Source organism: Bison bison, unplaced genomic scaffold (genome assembly GCF_000754665.1).
Source record: "Bison bison bison isolate TAMUID 2011002044 unplaced genomic scaffold, Bison_UMD1.0 scf7180017864032, whole genome shotgun sequence".
Classification (NCBI taxonomy): domain Eukaryota; kingdom Metazoa; phylum Chordata; class Mammalia; order Artiodactyla; family Bovidae; genus Bison; species Bison bison.
This window is the reverse complement of record NW_011494604.1, coordinates 3591381-3608142: the sequence shown is the minus strand read 5'-3', so window position 1 is coordinate 3608142 and position 16762 is coordinate 3591381. Positions and strand designations below refer to the sequence as shown.

The 16762-nt window shown below is 39.4% G+C and overlaps 1 protein-coding gene across 3 annotated transcripts in view; it reads left to right on the top strand.

Annotated features, from left to right (window-relative positions):
• Positions 1-1652: 1652 nt before the first annotated feature.
• SNX4 (sorting nexin 4) overlaps positions 1653-16762 on the top strand; it is a 52602-nt gene continuing 37492 nt past the window's right edge. The window contains exons 1-3 of one of the 3 annotated variants that reach the window (XM_010834291.1): positions 1770-1844; positions 3643-3708; positions 13696-13817. In XM_010834291.1, coding sequence (XP_010832593.1) covers positions 3694-3708; positions 13696-13817 — 137 coding nt within the window. In that variant the 5' untranslated portion in view covers positions 1770-1844; positions 3643-3693. Of the gene's footprint in view, positions 1845-3642; positions 3709-13695; positions 13818-16762 lie in introns of all 3 variants that reach the window. The other 2 variants (XM_010834289.1, XM_010834292.1) reach the window with 2 other exon arrangements.

The window sequence follows — 16762 nt, the reverse complement described above, 5'->3', positions numbered from 1 at the left end:
CAATGGACATGAATCTGAGCAAATTCCTGGAGACAGTGAAGGACAGAAGAGCCTGGGGTGTGGCAGTCCATGGGGTCTCAGTTGAACACCACTTAGCGACTGAATGACAAAAATTAACAGATACAAATCTGTCCCTGAAAATATATCTGTAAATTAATAAAGTCTTCTGATTTAAAAATGGTTCCTGGAAATTCCTTGGTGGTCCCGTGGTTAGGACTCAGCACTACCACTGTGAAGGGCTGGGGTTCTTCAACCCTTGGTGGGGAAATTAAGATTCCACAAGGCACACAGTGAGGCCACACACACACACAAAAAAAAACTAAGAACTTGCCTAGCATGGATATTCCCTGAAAAACTGTTTCCATGCCTTGAAACATTAAAGCTTTGCTTATTTATTTGGCAGTGGTGGGTCTCTGTTGCTGCACACAGGCTTTCTCTAGTTGTGGTGCACAGGCTTCTCATTAGTGGCTTCTCTTGTTGAGCAAGGCTCTAGGCATATGGGCTTCAGTAGTTACAGCACAGGGGCTCAGTGCTGCATGTGGGATATTCCTGGATCAGGGATTGGATTTGTGTCCCTTGCACTGCAAGGTGGATTCTTAACCACTGGACTACCAGGGAAGTCCTAAATGCCTTTAAACATTTTTTGAGTAAATGTCCTAGGCTTGGTAAGAGAGAACAAATAATACAATAGGGTCCTTGCTTTAAAGGAGTCTGAAGTCTAGTTGGGGCAGACAGACATAAATAAATAATTGTAAAGAAGTATGAGAAAGGTCATAACTGATTTATGAACAAAGTGATATTAGCACTTGGACATAACCTGAGGTTTTAGGGATGAATGGGAAAAATCGCTACCATGCCAAAAGAAGTATCAGGAGGAGGAGAAAAGTGCGTGTCACCGCTTCGAACAGCTAAGTTATTTGGACAGAAAGATCAGTTTCTCTCCTTGAAAACTTGATGAGCAGACTTCCTATACAAGGTACCACAAAGTACCACAATCTGGTACACCCAGCGAGTGTTTCCCGGCAGGTTATCATAGTGAATGCTTGCCTAGGAAACAGGTTCCGAAAATTCAACTGAAGTGTTTACAGAAAATTATCAGATATCACCAGGGCTTCAAGAAACACTTGAAGATAGAACTCAAACACAGCTTCAGTTAAGCGTTTCACTTTTCTCAGAAAAGTGTTTACCTTTTCCTGATTGTGTCACTCAACCTGCCGAAAATTAGTGAGTTACGTGGCTCTGATCTTTCTGGGTGTGTGTTTAGGGGGTGGGGGTGGAGCCAAAAAGGACCCAATGATGGCAGGCAAGATAAAAGGCCAAGAGGGAGCCGTCAGACCACAGCCACGGATTTCTATTGATTTCAAGTTTTCTTTAGGTGATCACCAACCTGAGTGGTTCCAGCACCCACCCTGTCTTCACCTTCCCCTTGCCTTTCTGTCTTTCCCCCACCGGTTCTCCCGGATTCCTGGGTCTCCTGGCTCGGGAGCTGACCACTTTCCTCGCAGGCCCGCCCTTCCCAAGTACCATTCCCAACTGCGGGCCAAGCCCTGGAGCGCTCTCAGCCTGCGCAGCCGTGAGCTAGGCGCGGCGCGGCGGGGCGGGGCGGCCGCAGGCAGAGGGGCGGGGCCTGGTCGGCGGCCGTGGGTGGGCGGCCCAGGCGAGGCGGCGCCGGCGCAGTGTGTCCGCTGCGCTGAGCCGCAGCCATGGAGCAGGCAACTCCCGACCCTGAGCGGCTTTGGCAGCCTGCGCCGCTGGAGCCGCTGAGCCACCCCGACGCTGGGCTGGAGTCCATGGTTGGTGAGGAAACGAAGGGGGCCCGGGACGAGGGCCCCGGGGACGGCACGGTGAGGAGAACGGGTGGCAGAGGCCCCCCCACCCCCGCGGCCTGGGGCGCGGCCTAGAGGGCAGAATGGACTGGTTTACGCTGACCGCGCGGGTGGGCTCGCTCGGCCCAGAGGCCCCGCGGTGACGGGGAAGCGGGGTGCAGTCAGGTGGGGGAGGCTCGGTGGGAAAAGGGGGTTCTGAGTAGGGGGCGAGCGCCAGGGCTGCGGGACCGCAGGAAGGGTGGAGAGGGCGCGGCCGAGGGAGCGGAGGGGTTCTGTGGGCGCGGCTCGGCGGGCGCGGGCGCGGGGCCCGGAAAGCTCCAGGCTGAGGCAGGTGCGGTTTCAGGGTCAGGAACCCCGGGAGGTTGGACCCGAAGAGGAACGCTGATGTTTCTCGCATCTGTAAGTTGTGCGGAGGAGTAGGCTTAACCGTGGGCGGTGGCAGCGGTGTTTGAGAAAGAAGAGAATGGGGGACTTGAGGAACAAGTTTGGGGCACGAGGGTGTTTGGCTTGGTGCCACCATCGGGAGATGGAATAAAGTGTTAGAGTCAAGAAAAGGTACAAGTGAAAAAGATTTTTTTGTTTGTGTGTTTTTAAATATATTTTTAGTTGGAGGATAATAAAATTGCTTTACTGTATTGTGTTGGTTTCTGTCACACAAGAACGTGAATCAGCCATACGTAAATATACGTATGTCCCCTCCCTCTTGAACCTCCCCCCATCCAAATTCTTATTTGACTTGTAATTTCATCATTTGGGGGTCAGTGCTGTATCTCCCAATGGAGATGTGTCATGGATATCCCATTTATTGGCATTGTGAAGCTCCTTTGGTAGTGATTTTCATTTGCTTGACAGAAGGAGAAAATGCATCATTTTATATTTGTAATTACTTTCATTCCAAAGTGTTTTCACGCATAATGCAAGATGAGTAGACCATGTTAAATAAAGTGATTCGGAAACTCAGTCGAGTATTTATCATCAGACCACCCTAATGAGCCTGTGCAGTGCTCATCCATTTTGATTATTTTTTTCTGAAACAAGTTCTCAATATAAAACTGCCCATCCTTGTGATAAATGGATAAAGAAAAGTTAAAAGTTGTTTGCTGACTGTAACTAGAAAGACAACTAGCTAAGAATTTCAACACTAGTTGAAGTTCAACACTTCACCACTAGCTATTTTAACTAGCTAGGAGTTCAAGGTTTTGCCTACTTAGGGGAAATGTTGAGGTATATAGGATAGCATGAAAACTTCTGTGGGTGAATTTTAAGTTTTTCATTTATTTTCTTCCTAAATTATAGAATTATTTGTGGAGAGGTATCTTATATGAAATGTGAGAGCAGTGTGTGTATTCTGTAGTCCATAAACTTGACTCTTACATGAATTGCTTTTTTAATGCAGATTCCATTTGTGACTTAGTTTTTCTGTTTCTTCAAAAAACTTTTATCATGAAGTATATAATTAATGCAGAGAAGAGTCTCACAAAGTAAAAATCAGTTTCTTTGAAACCTGTGTATATTCTCCTATGTTACATCTGCTCCCTCGACCATAGAAGTAATTATATTCTGAATTTTGTATTAACAGTTTTCTAGCTTTAAATATACATATAAATGTAAATGTCCCTAAAGAACATGTTGTTTAATTTTACTTCATTTTGAAATTTACATAATCAAACTAGTTTTACTATGACTTCCTTTTTTTGCTCTATACTGTTTTGGGGATTCACCCAAAATGTAACTTAGTTTGTTTTTATAGTCATGAGACTATGTATACCATTTTGTAGGTATTCTACAGTTGATTTCTCTTTTCCTCCTTTTACAGACATTAGGGTTGTTTCAAGATTCTTGCTGTTTCTGAAAGATTACTACCACTATGAACTTCTTACATGTAAGAAATACGTAGTGCAAGTGTCTGTAAACTTAACAGTCGAATTGCTGGATTATAGGGTGGTAGCATAAGACACGGAGAAGGCAATGGCACCCCACTCCAGTACTCTTGCCTGGAAAATCCCATGGATGGAGGAGCCTGGTGGGCTGCAGTTCATGGTATCGTTAAGAGTCGGGCACGACTGAGCGACTTCACTTTCACTTTTCACTTTTCATGCATTGGAGAAGGAAATGACAACCCACTCCAGTGTTCTTGCCTGGAGAATCCCAGGGACAGAGGAGCCTGGTGGGCTGCCGTCTATGGGGTCGCACAGAGTCGGACACGACTGAAGCGACTTAGCAGCAGCAGCATAAGACATCGAAGAGTGTGTGTGTGTGTGTGTGTGTGTGCGCGTGCATGTGTGCGTGCACGCGCTGTCAGCCACTCAGTCATGTTTGACTTTGCGACCCCATGGACTGTAGCCCACTAGAATTTTCTAGGCAAGAATATTGGAGCGGATTATTGTTTCCTACTTCAAGGGATTTCCCTACCCAGGGATTGAACCCACGTCTCTTGCATCGGCAGGCAGATTCCTTAGCAGTGTGCCACCTGGACAGCACTGTAGTATAGTAAGTAGTGCCAAGTTGTTTTCTAGAGTGAACATACCAGTTTGTATTCACATCAGTAGTGCCTGCTGCTGTCTATCCTTATCAGCACTTAATATTTTCAGGCTTTAAGTTACTTGCCAACCATATGGATATGTGTTAAAGCGATTTTAGATTGTTTCAAAGGGTAAGAATCATATCTTTTGTTAGCTGCATCATGAGTTTAATTTTGATTATGACTGAACATTTTGGTAATTTTTTTTTGTGAAAGCCTTTGGATAATTAATATGAAGTTGCAACTATAGTATAAAATCCATTTGTGTTAAGTGATTATACATATCTCATTTAAAATAAAAAACCTGTGTTTGGTTTAAGATATTTGAAATCCCAAAGATGCCATCATACAGTAAGAGTTGTAGTTATATAATATTACCTGACTTTTAAATGTGTTGTAAGAGACCATTCGAGACTGCCCAAACTTAGGGTTTCCTCAAACAATGATTTAGTAATTTATAGAGATAATTTAGTAATTTTTAGAAATACAAGCCATTTGGACAAATATTTCAGAATCATCTGGAGCTTATCAACACACACACGTGCATTCACATACACTCTATATATTGTCCCCTGCAGTCTCAGAAGATCTACTCCTTTTCCTGTTTCTATTCCCTCTTCCACTCTAATCCATCCTCAGTTGAGAAGTATTGCAGTAGCCATAGCCACATTGCTACTGTTACTGGTAGATAGGAATGTGGTCTGGGCAGACAGGTAAATTACATTTGTTTGTGCTAGACACTGTGAGGCTCTACTTTTCATTTAATTTTCAAAATTACTCCCAAAAGACATAAAAGACATACAGAGATAAGGAAGCAGAGGCTCTGAGAGAAGTGATTTGGCCAAAGTCACAAACTGGTGACATGGCTGGGATTTGGGCCCAGGTCCTCGTGGCTTTGACATCAGTGCTCTGTTCATGAAACCATGAAGCTTCACTCCCTGCACCCCCTGCCCCCGACCAAAAAAGAAAAAAAAAGATTAAAAATAATCTTGTAAATTGTAAAATACTATACTTAAATATTTTTTTGTTTTATTAAGATTTAAGTTGTTATTTTAAGAAGAAAAGAGCTCTGAATAATGTGTTGACTTATCAATGACTTTTTCACCATAAAAGCATCTATACAGATAGTGTGCAGAAATGACAAAAAGCCTCATCAGCCTTATTTTTGACTCTACATTTTGGTTGGAGAGTAAATTGTGCTAGTTGCCCTACACCGAGGGATAGTAGAAACAAGCACTGCCAAGGTTGCAGATGTTTTCCAGTTTTAAACATCACTAATTTTAACATTCTTTAAATTCTGTTGTAAACTCTATTCTCTTGTTTTTGTTTCTGTGAGTCTTCATCCTCTTCCTTTCCAATGTCTAGTTAGAAGTTTCCCTTTCTTTCTTTCTGTACTTTTTCCTTACGAGGAAGAGTGTATTTTTTTTTTTAAGTATTGTCGGTTTTATTTAAAGAAGTTTAGAATATGAAGAATGAGGGAGGACCACAATCTTCAAGAGAGTAGCAATCAGTCCTGGCGAGGACGCAGCAAGGGAATGGGAGTAAAAATGCTGCTTTTTTTGGGCTGGAAGATTCCACTGAGATGGCAGTTAACAGTATTTGCTCAGAGAACTGCTTCCTGAGGGATTCAGTGTCTCTCTTTTGTAGGGAGGGTTCTTTAGGCCTCTGAGTGCTTCTGGGGCTAAGAGGGCTTGAGCAACCATTGCTTGAACAATGCCTGTACACTGTTAGTTCCTTCACAGGTTGGCAGCAGAAAGCTCAGTGGAGGGGTCCAGAAGGGAGTGGAGGAAGGTTTGAGACATATATGGTAAAGATAATATGAAAAAGGAAGTGCATAGGCAGAGTTACAGAAAGTTTAGGGCTTCCCTGGTGGCTCAGCTGGTGAAGAATCCGCCTGCAGCGCAGTAGACCCGGTTCAGTCCCTCAGTCGGGAAGATCTGAAGGGGAGGGCATGGCAACCCCCTCCAGTATTCTTGCCTGGAGAATCCCCAAGGATAGAGGAGCCTGGCGGGCTACAGAAACGGAGGTCGCAAAGAGTCAGACATGACTGAGCGACTAAGCACACCCGACACAGCAAGTTATTAAATAATTCTCAAGAATTGCTTTCCTCACTTTCTACTTCAGCAGCTCTCAGTTACCTTTTGAAGGCAACTCATGGTGCAGAATACGTTTTTACATCATAGTCAGAACACATGTACTTGTATACATAAGCATTGTTTCAACTCAGTCATGGCTGACTCTGACCCCAGGGACTTTAGCCCACCAGGCTTCTGTGACCATGGGATTTCCCAGACAAGAATACTGGAGTGGGTTGCCATTTCCTTCTACAAGGGGTCATCCAGTCCACGAATTGAACCTGTGTCTCCTGCATTGCAGGTGGATTCTTTACCACTGAATGACCAGGGAAGACCATGGGAAATAAGATATTTGCATTTATTATCTATTTTTTATTAAAAAAATTTTTTTTAATGTGGACTATTTTTGAAGTCTTTACTGATTTTTTTTACAGTATTACTTGTTTTTTGTTTTTTGGCCACAAAGCTTGTGGGATCTTAGCTTCCTGACCAGGGATTGAATCTGTGCCCCTGCATTGAAAGGCGAATTCTTAAGCACTGGACCACCAGGGAAGCCCCTACATTTAAAGCCCCTACATTTATTATCTTAACTAACTCTATTTTTAGCTGATTTTTTTCTGTTATAGTTTATGCTTTCTTATTTTGATTTCTGGTTTTGGATTTTCCTTTGTGGACCATAGTTTCTTTGGTTTTATCCTCTATAATGATTTTGAAGGCATGTCTTTTTTTCTTCCCCAAGACATAATTGAGACATATTATTTATGTAAATGTAATGCCATTAAATTTTTTGAAGTAATTTATAGAAATGATCTCAAATTTATAAGCAAGTACAGTACAAAGAATTGTTTCCCTTGAAATATTTGAGAATAAACTGCTGTTTATCTTATCCCCAGAACATTTAGTATATATTTCAAGGGCAAAAAAGGACATTCTGTATAATCACAGAGCTTCTATCAAAAGCATTGATAAATTATTATTATCTAATCCTCAGACTTCATGTAAGTTTTGCCAGTTGTACCAACAGCGTTCTTCAGAACAAAATAATTCAGTCCAGACTCAAGTATTACATCTAGTTGCATTGTCTCTTTAGTCTCCTCCCATCTGAAAGTGTTTCTTGGTCTTTGCTTTCATGACTTTGACCCTTTTCTATATTAGCAACCAGTTATTTTTGTAGAATGCCCTTCAGTTTGGGTTTGCCTGATGTTTTCTCATGGTTAAATTCAGGTTGTGCTTCTTTGGCAGAAATTGCCACTAATATGATGCTGTGTTCTTCTAATTGCTTCTTACCAGTTTGCACATGATTCAGGTTTGATCACTTTCTCTGCTAGTCTTCTCCAATATAAAGTTCTCTTTTCTTCTTTGTGATTAACTTTCTGGGGTATACTTTTTTTTTTTCTTCCCGTTTTACTGAGGTCTAATTGGCATACACAACTATATATGTTTAAGGCATACAGTATAGTGATTGGACTTACATTCATCATGAAATGAATGTCCATCATCTCATATAGATACAATATTAAGAAATAGAAAAAATACATTTTTTTCTTGTGACGAGAATGCTTAAGGTTTACTCTCTTAACAATTCTCATAAATAACATACATCAGTGTTAATTTATCATGTTGTACATTATATCCCTAGTACTCTTTATAACTTTGTACCTTTTGATTCTTTGATCCAGTTTCTTTTTTCCCCATCCCCTGCGTCTGGTAACTACAAATCTGATCTCGTTTTGTGAAGACATACTTTGAAACTAGAAAAATACTTTGTTCCTCATCAAAATTTCTATTTACTTGTCTGTTTCATTATGGACTGATGGGTTTTATTTTTTAAACTTTATTAAGATATGATTTATACACCATAAAATTCACTCTGTAAGTATATAAATTCAGTAATTTGTAGTAAGGGCTTCACTGGTGCCTCAGATGTAAAGAATCTTCCTGCAGTGCAGAAGACCTGGGTCTGATCCTTGGGTCAGGAAGATCCCCTGGAGAAGGAAATGGCAACCCACTCTAGTATTCTTGCCTGGAGAATTGCATGGACAGAGGAGCCTGGCCGGCTACAGTCCATGGGGGTCTCAGAGTTAGATTTACAGAATTGCACCGCCATCACTACAACCTAGTTTTCGAACTTTTCTGATTTTTTTTTAAATTACTGAATAGCATTCAGTTGTATGGATGTATCACTTTTTGTTTATTCACCATTTGATGCAAGTTATTTTCAGCTTTTATATTATGAATATTATTGCTGTGATGAACATTCATTCACATTCAAGTCTTTGTGTGGATGTATGTTTACATTTCTCTTGAGTTAAATTTGTAGCAGTATAATTGCTGGGTTATATGGTAAATTTTAACTTTTTGTTTTAAGAAACTGCCACTCTTTTCCCAAGGGGCTGTACCATTTAACATTACCACCAGCAATTACGAGGCTCACTTTTCTCCACATCCCTGCCAGTACTTGGCAGTGTCTGTCTTTCGGATTATAACCATTCTAGGGGATGTGAAATGGTTTTAATTTGCATTTTTTAAATGACTGATGGTGTTGAACATCTTTTCATGTGCTTATTTCCATTTGCATGTCTTTTTGGTGAAATTCTATTCAGGTCTTTTGCTTATTAAAATTGGGTGGTGTTTCTTTTTATTGAAGGTGCTTCCTGCGTGGCTTAGTGGTAAAGAATCTGCCTGCCAGTGCAGGAGACACAGGTTTGATCCCTGCTTGGGAAGATTCTCTGGAGTAGGAAATGGCAACTTGCTTCATCTTGCCTAGAAGATTGCATCTACAGAGGAGCCTTGTGGGCTATATATAGTCCATGGGTCGCAGAGTCGGACACGACTGAGCACATAAGCACATGTTGTTCAGTTAGTCTGGATATTTGTTTTTTTAATCAAATAATGAGATTTGCAAATATTTCCCCTGGGCCATGACTTTTTACTTTTTCTTAATGTTATCTTTGAAAGTTTAGCAATAGTTTTCAATTTTGATGAAGACTAGGAGATCAGGTTTTTGTTTTTGTTTTTCTTTTATAGATTGTGCTTATAAGAACGCTTTGCTTATCCCAGGATCATGTTTTGTCTTTTTTTTGACCTTCCCCAGATGGCTTATGGGATCTTAGTTCTCTGACCAGGGATGGAAACTGGGTCCTTGGTGGTGAAAGCATATGAATCCTAACCACTGGATTGCCAGGGAATTCCCCAGGTTTTGCTTTTACATCTGAGTATGTAAACCATTTTGAGTTAATTTCTATGTACAATGTGAGTAAAGGGTCTAGTTCTGGGGTTTTTTCCTTGGTCTGTGGCTACTCAGTTGCCCCTGCTCTATATGTTGAAAAGACTCTCCCTGTTGAATTGCCTTGGTGTGTTTATTAAAATCACTTGACCTTAAATATAAGGGTTTATTTCTGGATTCTCAGTTCTGTTCCATTGATCCATTGATGTCTAAGCCTATCCTGCCAGTGTCCCCACTGTCTTGATTAGTTTAGCTTTTTAATAAATTTTGAAACGAGATAGTATAGATCCTGCAACTTGTTATTTTTCAAAACTATTTTGGCTATTCTAGGTCCTTTGTATTTCCATATAAATTGTAGGAACAGAGCATCAGTTTCTACAAAAAAAACAACAACACAAAAATCCCTTCTGGATAAAGTTATCTTTAAAGGAACAGTGTGTTAGTATTTTTATAATATTTCAAGCATTCTATATGCATGATGTTCCTTTGTCATTTGGACTTTATATTATTGTGAAATCTAGGGCAAATCTGGTCTTTATTCTTTGGTAGTGATTGTGCTTTTTATTTTCCTGTCTTAATCTTTTTAGGATTTTTTTCCTTTATGCTGAAGATGTTTAATTTTCTAATTCATTATACATGGACCACATGCCTTTCAATTTGGAGCTGTAGAAATATTTTTCAATCCAGAAAGAATTTTTGTTGGTTCCTTTTTTATTATACTGGTGATTATTATTTCTGTTCTGTTTCCTCCAATTTCTTCTTTAAGAACTATAATTTAAGCATTGATTCTTCTTTTTCCTTTTTTAAAAAAAATCATCTTTCATCATTTTCACTTTTCTGGATGGTGAGAATTCCTCAAGCAAACTCAACCACTGAACTCTGCACTTTGAACCACTGAACTCAAGCACTTTGTCTCAGTTATCTTCCCATTCCTAATGACTGGCACTGTAGATACTCAGTAATCATTCAGTTATTGAATTAATAGTTTCTTATCATTCCTTTTATCACTATTAACCTGTCTTATGCTTGCTTTTACTGTTTCACTGTTTCAGCATTATTTATTCATTTATGGCTGCACTGGATTTTCATTGCGGGCATGGGCTTTCTTCTAGTTGTGACAAGCAGGTGCTGTTCTCTTCTTGTGGTTTTCAGGCTTCTCATTGCTGTGGTTTCTCTTGTTGCAGAGCACAGGCTTTAGGGCACATGGGTTTCAGTAGTTGCAATTTGAGGGCTCTAGAGCGCGGGCTCAGTAGTCGTGGCACACAGGTCTAGTTGCCCCGCAGCATGTAGAATCTTCTTGGACCAAGGATCGAACCCGTGTCCTCTGCATTGGCAGATGGATTCTTATCCACTGAGCCTCCAGGGAAGTCCTTGCAGTATTTTAAAAACTTATAGTAGCTTGATTTTGGGGCTTGCCTGGTGGCTTAGATGGTAAAGAATCTGCCTGCAATGCAGGAGACCTAGGTTTGATCTCTGGGTTGGGAAGTTCATTGGAGAAAGGAATGACAACCCACTCCAATATTCTTGCCTGGAATATCCCATGGATGGAGGAGCCTGGTGGGCTATAGTCCATAGGTTCGCAGAATTGGGCATGACTGAAGTAACTTGGCACACACGCACACAGATTGATTTTTGCTCATTGACTTGAAATAAAAAATTTCATCAACCTTTTAAATATGTCCATTTTTTTATATTTATTTGGTCTTAAGTCAGGTAGGAAGTAGTGATTCACCTATCAAGCATCTACATTTGGGATGTTATTCTTTGAATGTAAGTATAGGATACAAGTGTAGCATCATTCTTTAATGATGTTCTTTACTCTGATGAGAAGTCCACTTTAATACATCTAAAGCATTGTGTTTCACCAATACAACATTGTAAATCAACTGTACTTCAATTTAAGGTAAATACATAAAATATTCTCTCTCTCTTTAAAACACACTCCTAGTCTCATCTTCCAGTCATCAAGTTTATCCATTTCTAAATCTTTTGAATGTGTCCTTTTAACATTAGTTATGCTATTCTTGGCACTGTTTGTACTTTAGTATGACAGTATTAGCAATTTTATATCATCTACCAATCCCTGCTGATATCTTTAGTTTTTATGATAGTTGATTTTATACTTTTATTTTTCCCTTCTGTGTAATTATTTGGATGGCATAATGGGGTAAATTTATGATTCATGTGCACTATCTTTTTGGTGGGAAATAATTTGTTTTATCAGTTTTTGATTCTAGAATTCAGAGAATTTTTCAGTGTAGTACATGATGATAAATCAGTGCTTGGCTGTGGGCCAAAATGTTTTATATGTATAATCTCAGCCAGTGAGGGCTTCATCATCCTGATGTTGGGTGGTTTATGCTTATGTAATTTCTTGAGCTTTCTTTTAGTTGAATGGTTTTTCTCTCTTATTTTCTCTTTTAATACCTGGACATAAAACTTACATTTTATAAAATTGTCGTGTTTGGCAACAGAGTAGTTTTGTTTTGGGTTCATTTTTAGTTCTCTGTCCTTTATTTTCTTTTAGCATTTTTACATCTTCTATTATTCTTCAGCGTTTTTGGGGTACTTTCTAAGCATGTCGTCTTGATTCATCACTGATTTAATTTTGGGTATTGTCACATAGCTTATTCTGTCTTCATAGCACATAGCTTTGATTTCCTGTGTAAAGTATCATGGATTTTTATTGCATACTGCTTTTTCTTTTAACTTGTTGGTATATCCATCTTTTTACTTATATCTCTTCTTCACAAACCACCCCCAGTTTTAATACAATACAATGCTTTTTAATTAAAATCCACCTCTGAACTTTGAAAGTTCAGGGAGAAAAAAAAAGCAAGGGAACAAAAAGAAAAGCACAGCAGTTATCGCATGGCCTCACTGTGTCTTTCTTGTTTAAACTTGGAGCTAGTTTGGGTGTATTCAAGACGCTTCTTCAGTGGCAGGACTTCCCTGGTGGCTCAGAAGGTAAAGTGTCTGCCTACAATGCAGGAGACCCAGATTTGATCCCTGGGTTGGGAAGATCCTCTGGAGAAGGAAATGGCAACCCACTCCAGTACTCTTGCCTGGAAAATCCCGTGGATGGAGGAGTGTGGTGGGCTACAGACCATGGGGTCGCAAAGAGTTGGATAGGACTGAGCGACTTCACTTTGACTTTTCTTTCTTCAGTGGCACAAAGAACCTGTGAACCACCAAGTGATGTTGTTTGATACAGACCTGGGGATGATCTAGCAAGAGAAGAAAGAGGTTTCCTGTTCTTAAAACCTGCTGTCTCAGATAGACAGGGTCCTGTGTATAGCACAGGGAACTCTATACATTATCCTGTAATAAACTATAATCACAAATAATATGAAAAAGAATATATATTAAAGAATATCTTTGCTGTATACCAGGAACTAAGACAACACTGTAAATCAACTATACTTCAATAAAAAATGAATAAATCAATAAAAGCAATATTTATAAAAAAGAAAAACCTGCTATCTCACAGTGGAGCCTGTTAACCACTGCCAGAAAGTTTATGCAAATTTATGATCAAATATGTGATGGCTCCTTTTTAAAAATTAACCTTCTTTTAAAAAAATTTAAAATTCAGCTTTAATTTTTAAAGCTGAAAATCTCACCTTTTGTCATATAGCATTTTATATTTGATTTGACTGGTAAAATAAAAAGATGTCAGTATTGAGGATCATTCGTCTTTATAAAGAGTGTTTTTAAATTTTTTCATACGTATTTTTATACAGATTTATTCTTGGTCATTTAAGTGATATGTATACTTTTTATTTTAATTTTTTTCTCCTATAATCATGCCTACATTGTAATAATTAAATCTATGGCACTTGCTAAAATAGCTCCTGGAAAAGTTTAATGTGCTACATGCTGATAAAAAGAGGCATATCATTTGCTGATGTCGTTTAGCAACCACTAGTAATGCAAGAGATATAAAAAAGTAACCTGAGATATGTACTAATAATGGGTTTGATTATAATAGCTGGGTTTTTTTTCAGTATCATTTAAAAAGTTTTTTGTTGTTCAATTTTTATTCAGATGACAGAAAATAATTTTTCGTTGAAGAAGATAGAAATTAGTGTTTCAGAAGCAGAAAAGCGAACTGGAAGAAATGCCATGAACATGCAGGAAACATATACTGCTTACCTCATTGAAACAAGGTGAGTGATGAGAATTATGTCTGAGGTTAGAAAAAGCTTTGGTAGCTGTTGATGTAAATTCTGTTGTATAATGGAATCATTTACAGGTCATTGTCTTTTAGTTTCTTTACTTTTTAACAGGTGACAAGGTTTTCTTTTACTCTGGTACTCTTAGTAGCTAAATTTGAATGTATTAATTTTGGAGGGAGAACAAAGGTTACTGGATGTTACTTGATGCTTGCTTTAGTGTCAAGTAACATCCAGATCCCATCCACATCACAGGCCTGCCCATGCGGGAGACACGAGTTTGTCCCTGGTTTGGGAAGATCCCACGTGCCTCAGAGTAACTAAGCTCATGTGCCACAACTGCCGAGTCTGTGCTCGAGAGCTTGGGAGCCATGACTTCTGAGCCCACGGGCCACAACTACTGAAGCCTGGCCCCTAGAGCCTGTGCTCCACAGCAAGAGAAGCCGCCGTGCACCGCAACTAGAGAAAAGCCCACACAGTAGGGAAGACTCAGCACAGCCCCAAATAAAATTATTTATTTAAAAAACTCACCAGAAAAGTCTTTTACTTCATAAGGAAAAAGTTAAATGAATTAAACTGTTTGTCCAGAGAAAAGCAAAGGATGTGTGTGTGTGTGCGGTCATGTCTGACTCTTTGTGACCTAACAGGCTTCTCTGTCCATGGAATTCCCAGGCAAGAATACTGGAGTGGGTTGCCATTTCCTCCTCCAGGGCCTCTTCCTGACCTCTTCCTGACCTAGGGATCGAACCCACATCTCTTGCGTCTCCTGCATTGGCAGGTGGATTCTTTACCACTGCACCACCTGGGAATTTTGCTTATTATAAATAGTTTATATAAAGACTATACTGACAAGCTCTTTTCTTTCTGTGAACTGAGAAGAAATGCTTTCAGTTAAAACAAATGGGGGGGCTTCCCTAGTAGTCCATTAAGACTCTGTGCTTCCAGTGCGAGGTGTGCAGGTTTGATCCCTGGTTGGGGAATTAGATCCCACATGCTGTGCAGTGTGGCCGGAATATAAAAAAAATGAATAAAAAAGTATAATTCATATTTTTATAGAAAAGTAGAGGGCCTTGCCTGGTGGGTCAGGGAAGTATCCTGCCTATGTACATACATGCATATGTTTCAGAGAGATTTTTAAGTTAATTTAAAAAAAGTATGATCCCATGAGAGGTTTTTTTTAAGTTAAATTAGCTATTTTAAAATATCATACTTTAGAAATTTGTATTGGCTCTAGCTTTTTAAGTAAATTCTTAAATTTAAAGCTAAAAAGGATATTTTTAGTATATGCCTGTTTCTTCATCCAGTTGAACAATGAAATTAGCTGTTGATTAGCTTTACTGCTAGAAGAAAATCTTGATTTCAATAATGTGGAATAATTTATAGCTGTTTACTCTTTATTTATTATAGTTGTTTACTCTTGACTTTGAAATGAATAGAGAATTATAATTCAAAAGTTGGAGTTAGAAGTGACCATCAGATCAGATCAGTAGCTCAGTCGTGTCTGACTCTTTTCGACCCCATGAATTGCAGCACGCCAGGCCTCCCTGTCCATCACCAACTCCCGGAGTTCACTCAGACTGATGTCCATCGAGTCAGTGATGCCATCCAGCCATCTCACCCTCTGTCGTCCCCTTCTCCTGCCCCCAATCCCTCCCATCATCAGAGTCTTTTCCAATGAGTCAACTCTTCGCACGAGGTGGCCAAAGTACTGGAGTTTCAGCTTTAGCATCATTCCTTCCAAAGAAATCCCAGGGCTGATCTCCTTCAGAATGGACTGGTTGGATCTCCTTGCAGTCTCTGGATAAATATCTAAGTGAATCATCAGTAAATAATGTGGTACATAAAAGGATATTCAGTTGACTTTCACACTTATATTTCATTTATTTTAAAACAGTGATTCTTAAACTTTAAAATATATAGGAATCACTTGGAAAATTTGTTAAGCTACAGAATTTTGAGTGGGGTCCAGGAATTAACACATTTTAAGCTTAAGTTCCAAGTGTTTTTGAAGCAAATGAGCCATGGGCCATAGTTTTATCTTTCAAATACAAAAGCTTTACATTTTAAGGTAGTCAAATTTATCTTTCTTCTTTATGACTTGTGTTTTCCCTGTCTTAAATTCTTGCCTATCCCATATCATATACACGTCCACTTTGAGAAATACTGTTTATAGATACTGTTTATAAATAGATTATTTTGTCAGTACTATAACTGACCTTCAGCAACCACAGAACCCTGGAATTTATTATTTTGGTCATGTAGAATTCTTGCTGTAATTCAGTGTTATGCAGAGTATCTTGGACACTATGAATATTGTTGAGCCTTGACATTGACTAAAAGTTCAACTTTATCACATAGCTCATCTCTTCTGTGGACACAAGAAGAAAGTCAGTTTAGCAGTTGCCTATTGTGTTACAGTTTAATAGGCTAAAATTAATAAGGCTAAGGTCATTGATTTTAATTTTTCCAGAGATTTTTATGTTTTTCTGTTCATAAAGTATGAACTCTTTTAAAATAGGTAAGAATATTGTATGTATTAACAGGTAAGAAAGCTTTTGTCCTGGGAAGCTATATGATGTCTTAATTCTTCTAATTTGTAAAGCAGGGCTAAAGATCCTATATACTTAGTCAAATTAAATGGTTTAAACGGTTAAATTTAATTTAAATGTTGCATGTGAAACCACTTCAGTTCAGTTCAGTTTAGTCGCTCAGTCATGTCCGACTCTTTGTGACCCCATGAATCACAGCACGCCAGGCCTCCCTGTCTGTCACCAACTCCCGGAGTTCACTCAGACTCAGGTCCATCGAGTCGGTGATGCCATCCAGCAATCTCATCCTCTGTTGTCCCCCTTTCCTCCTGCCCCCAATCCCTCCCAGCATCAGGGTCTTTTCCAATGAGTCAACTCTTCGCATGAGATAGCCAAAGTACTGGAGTTTCA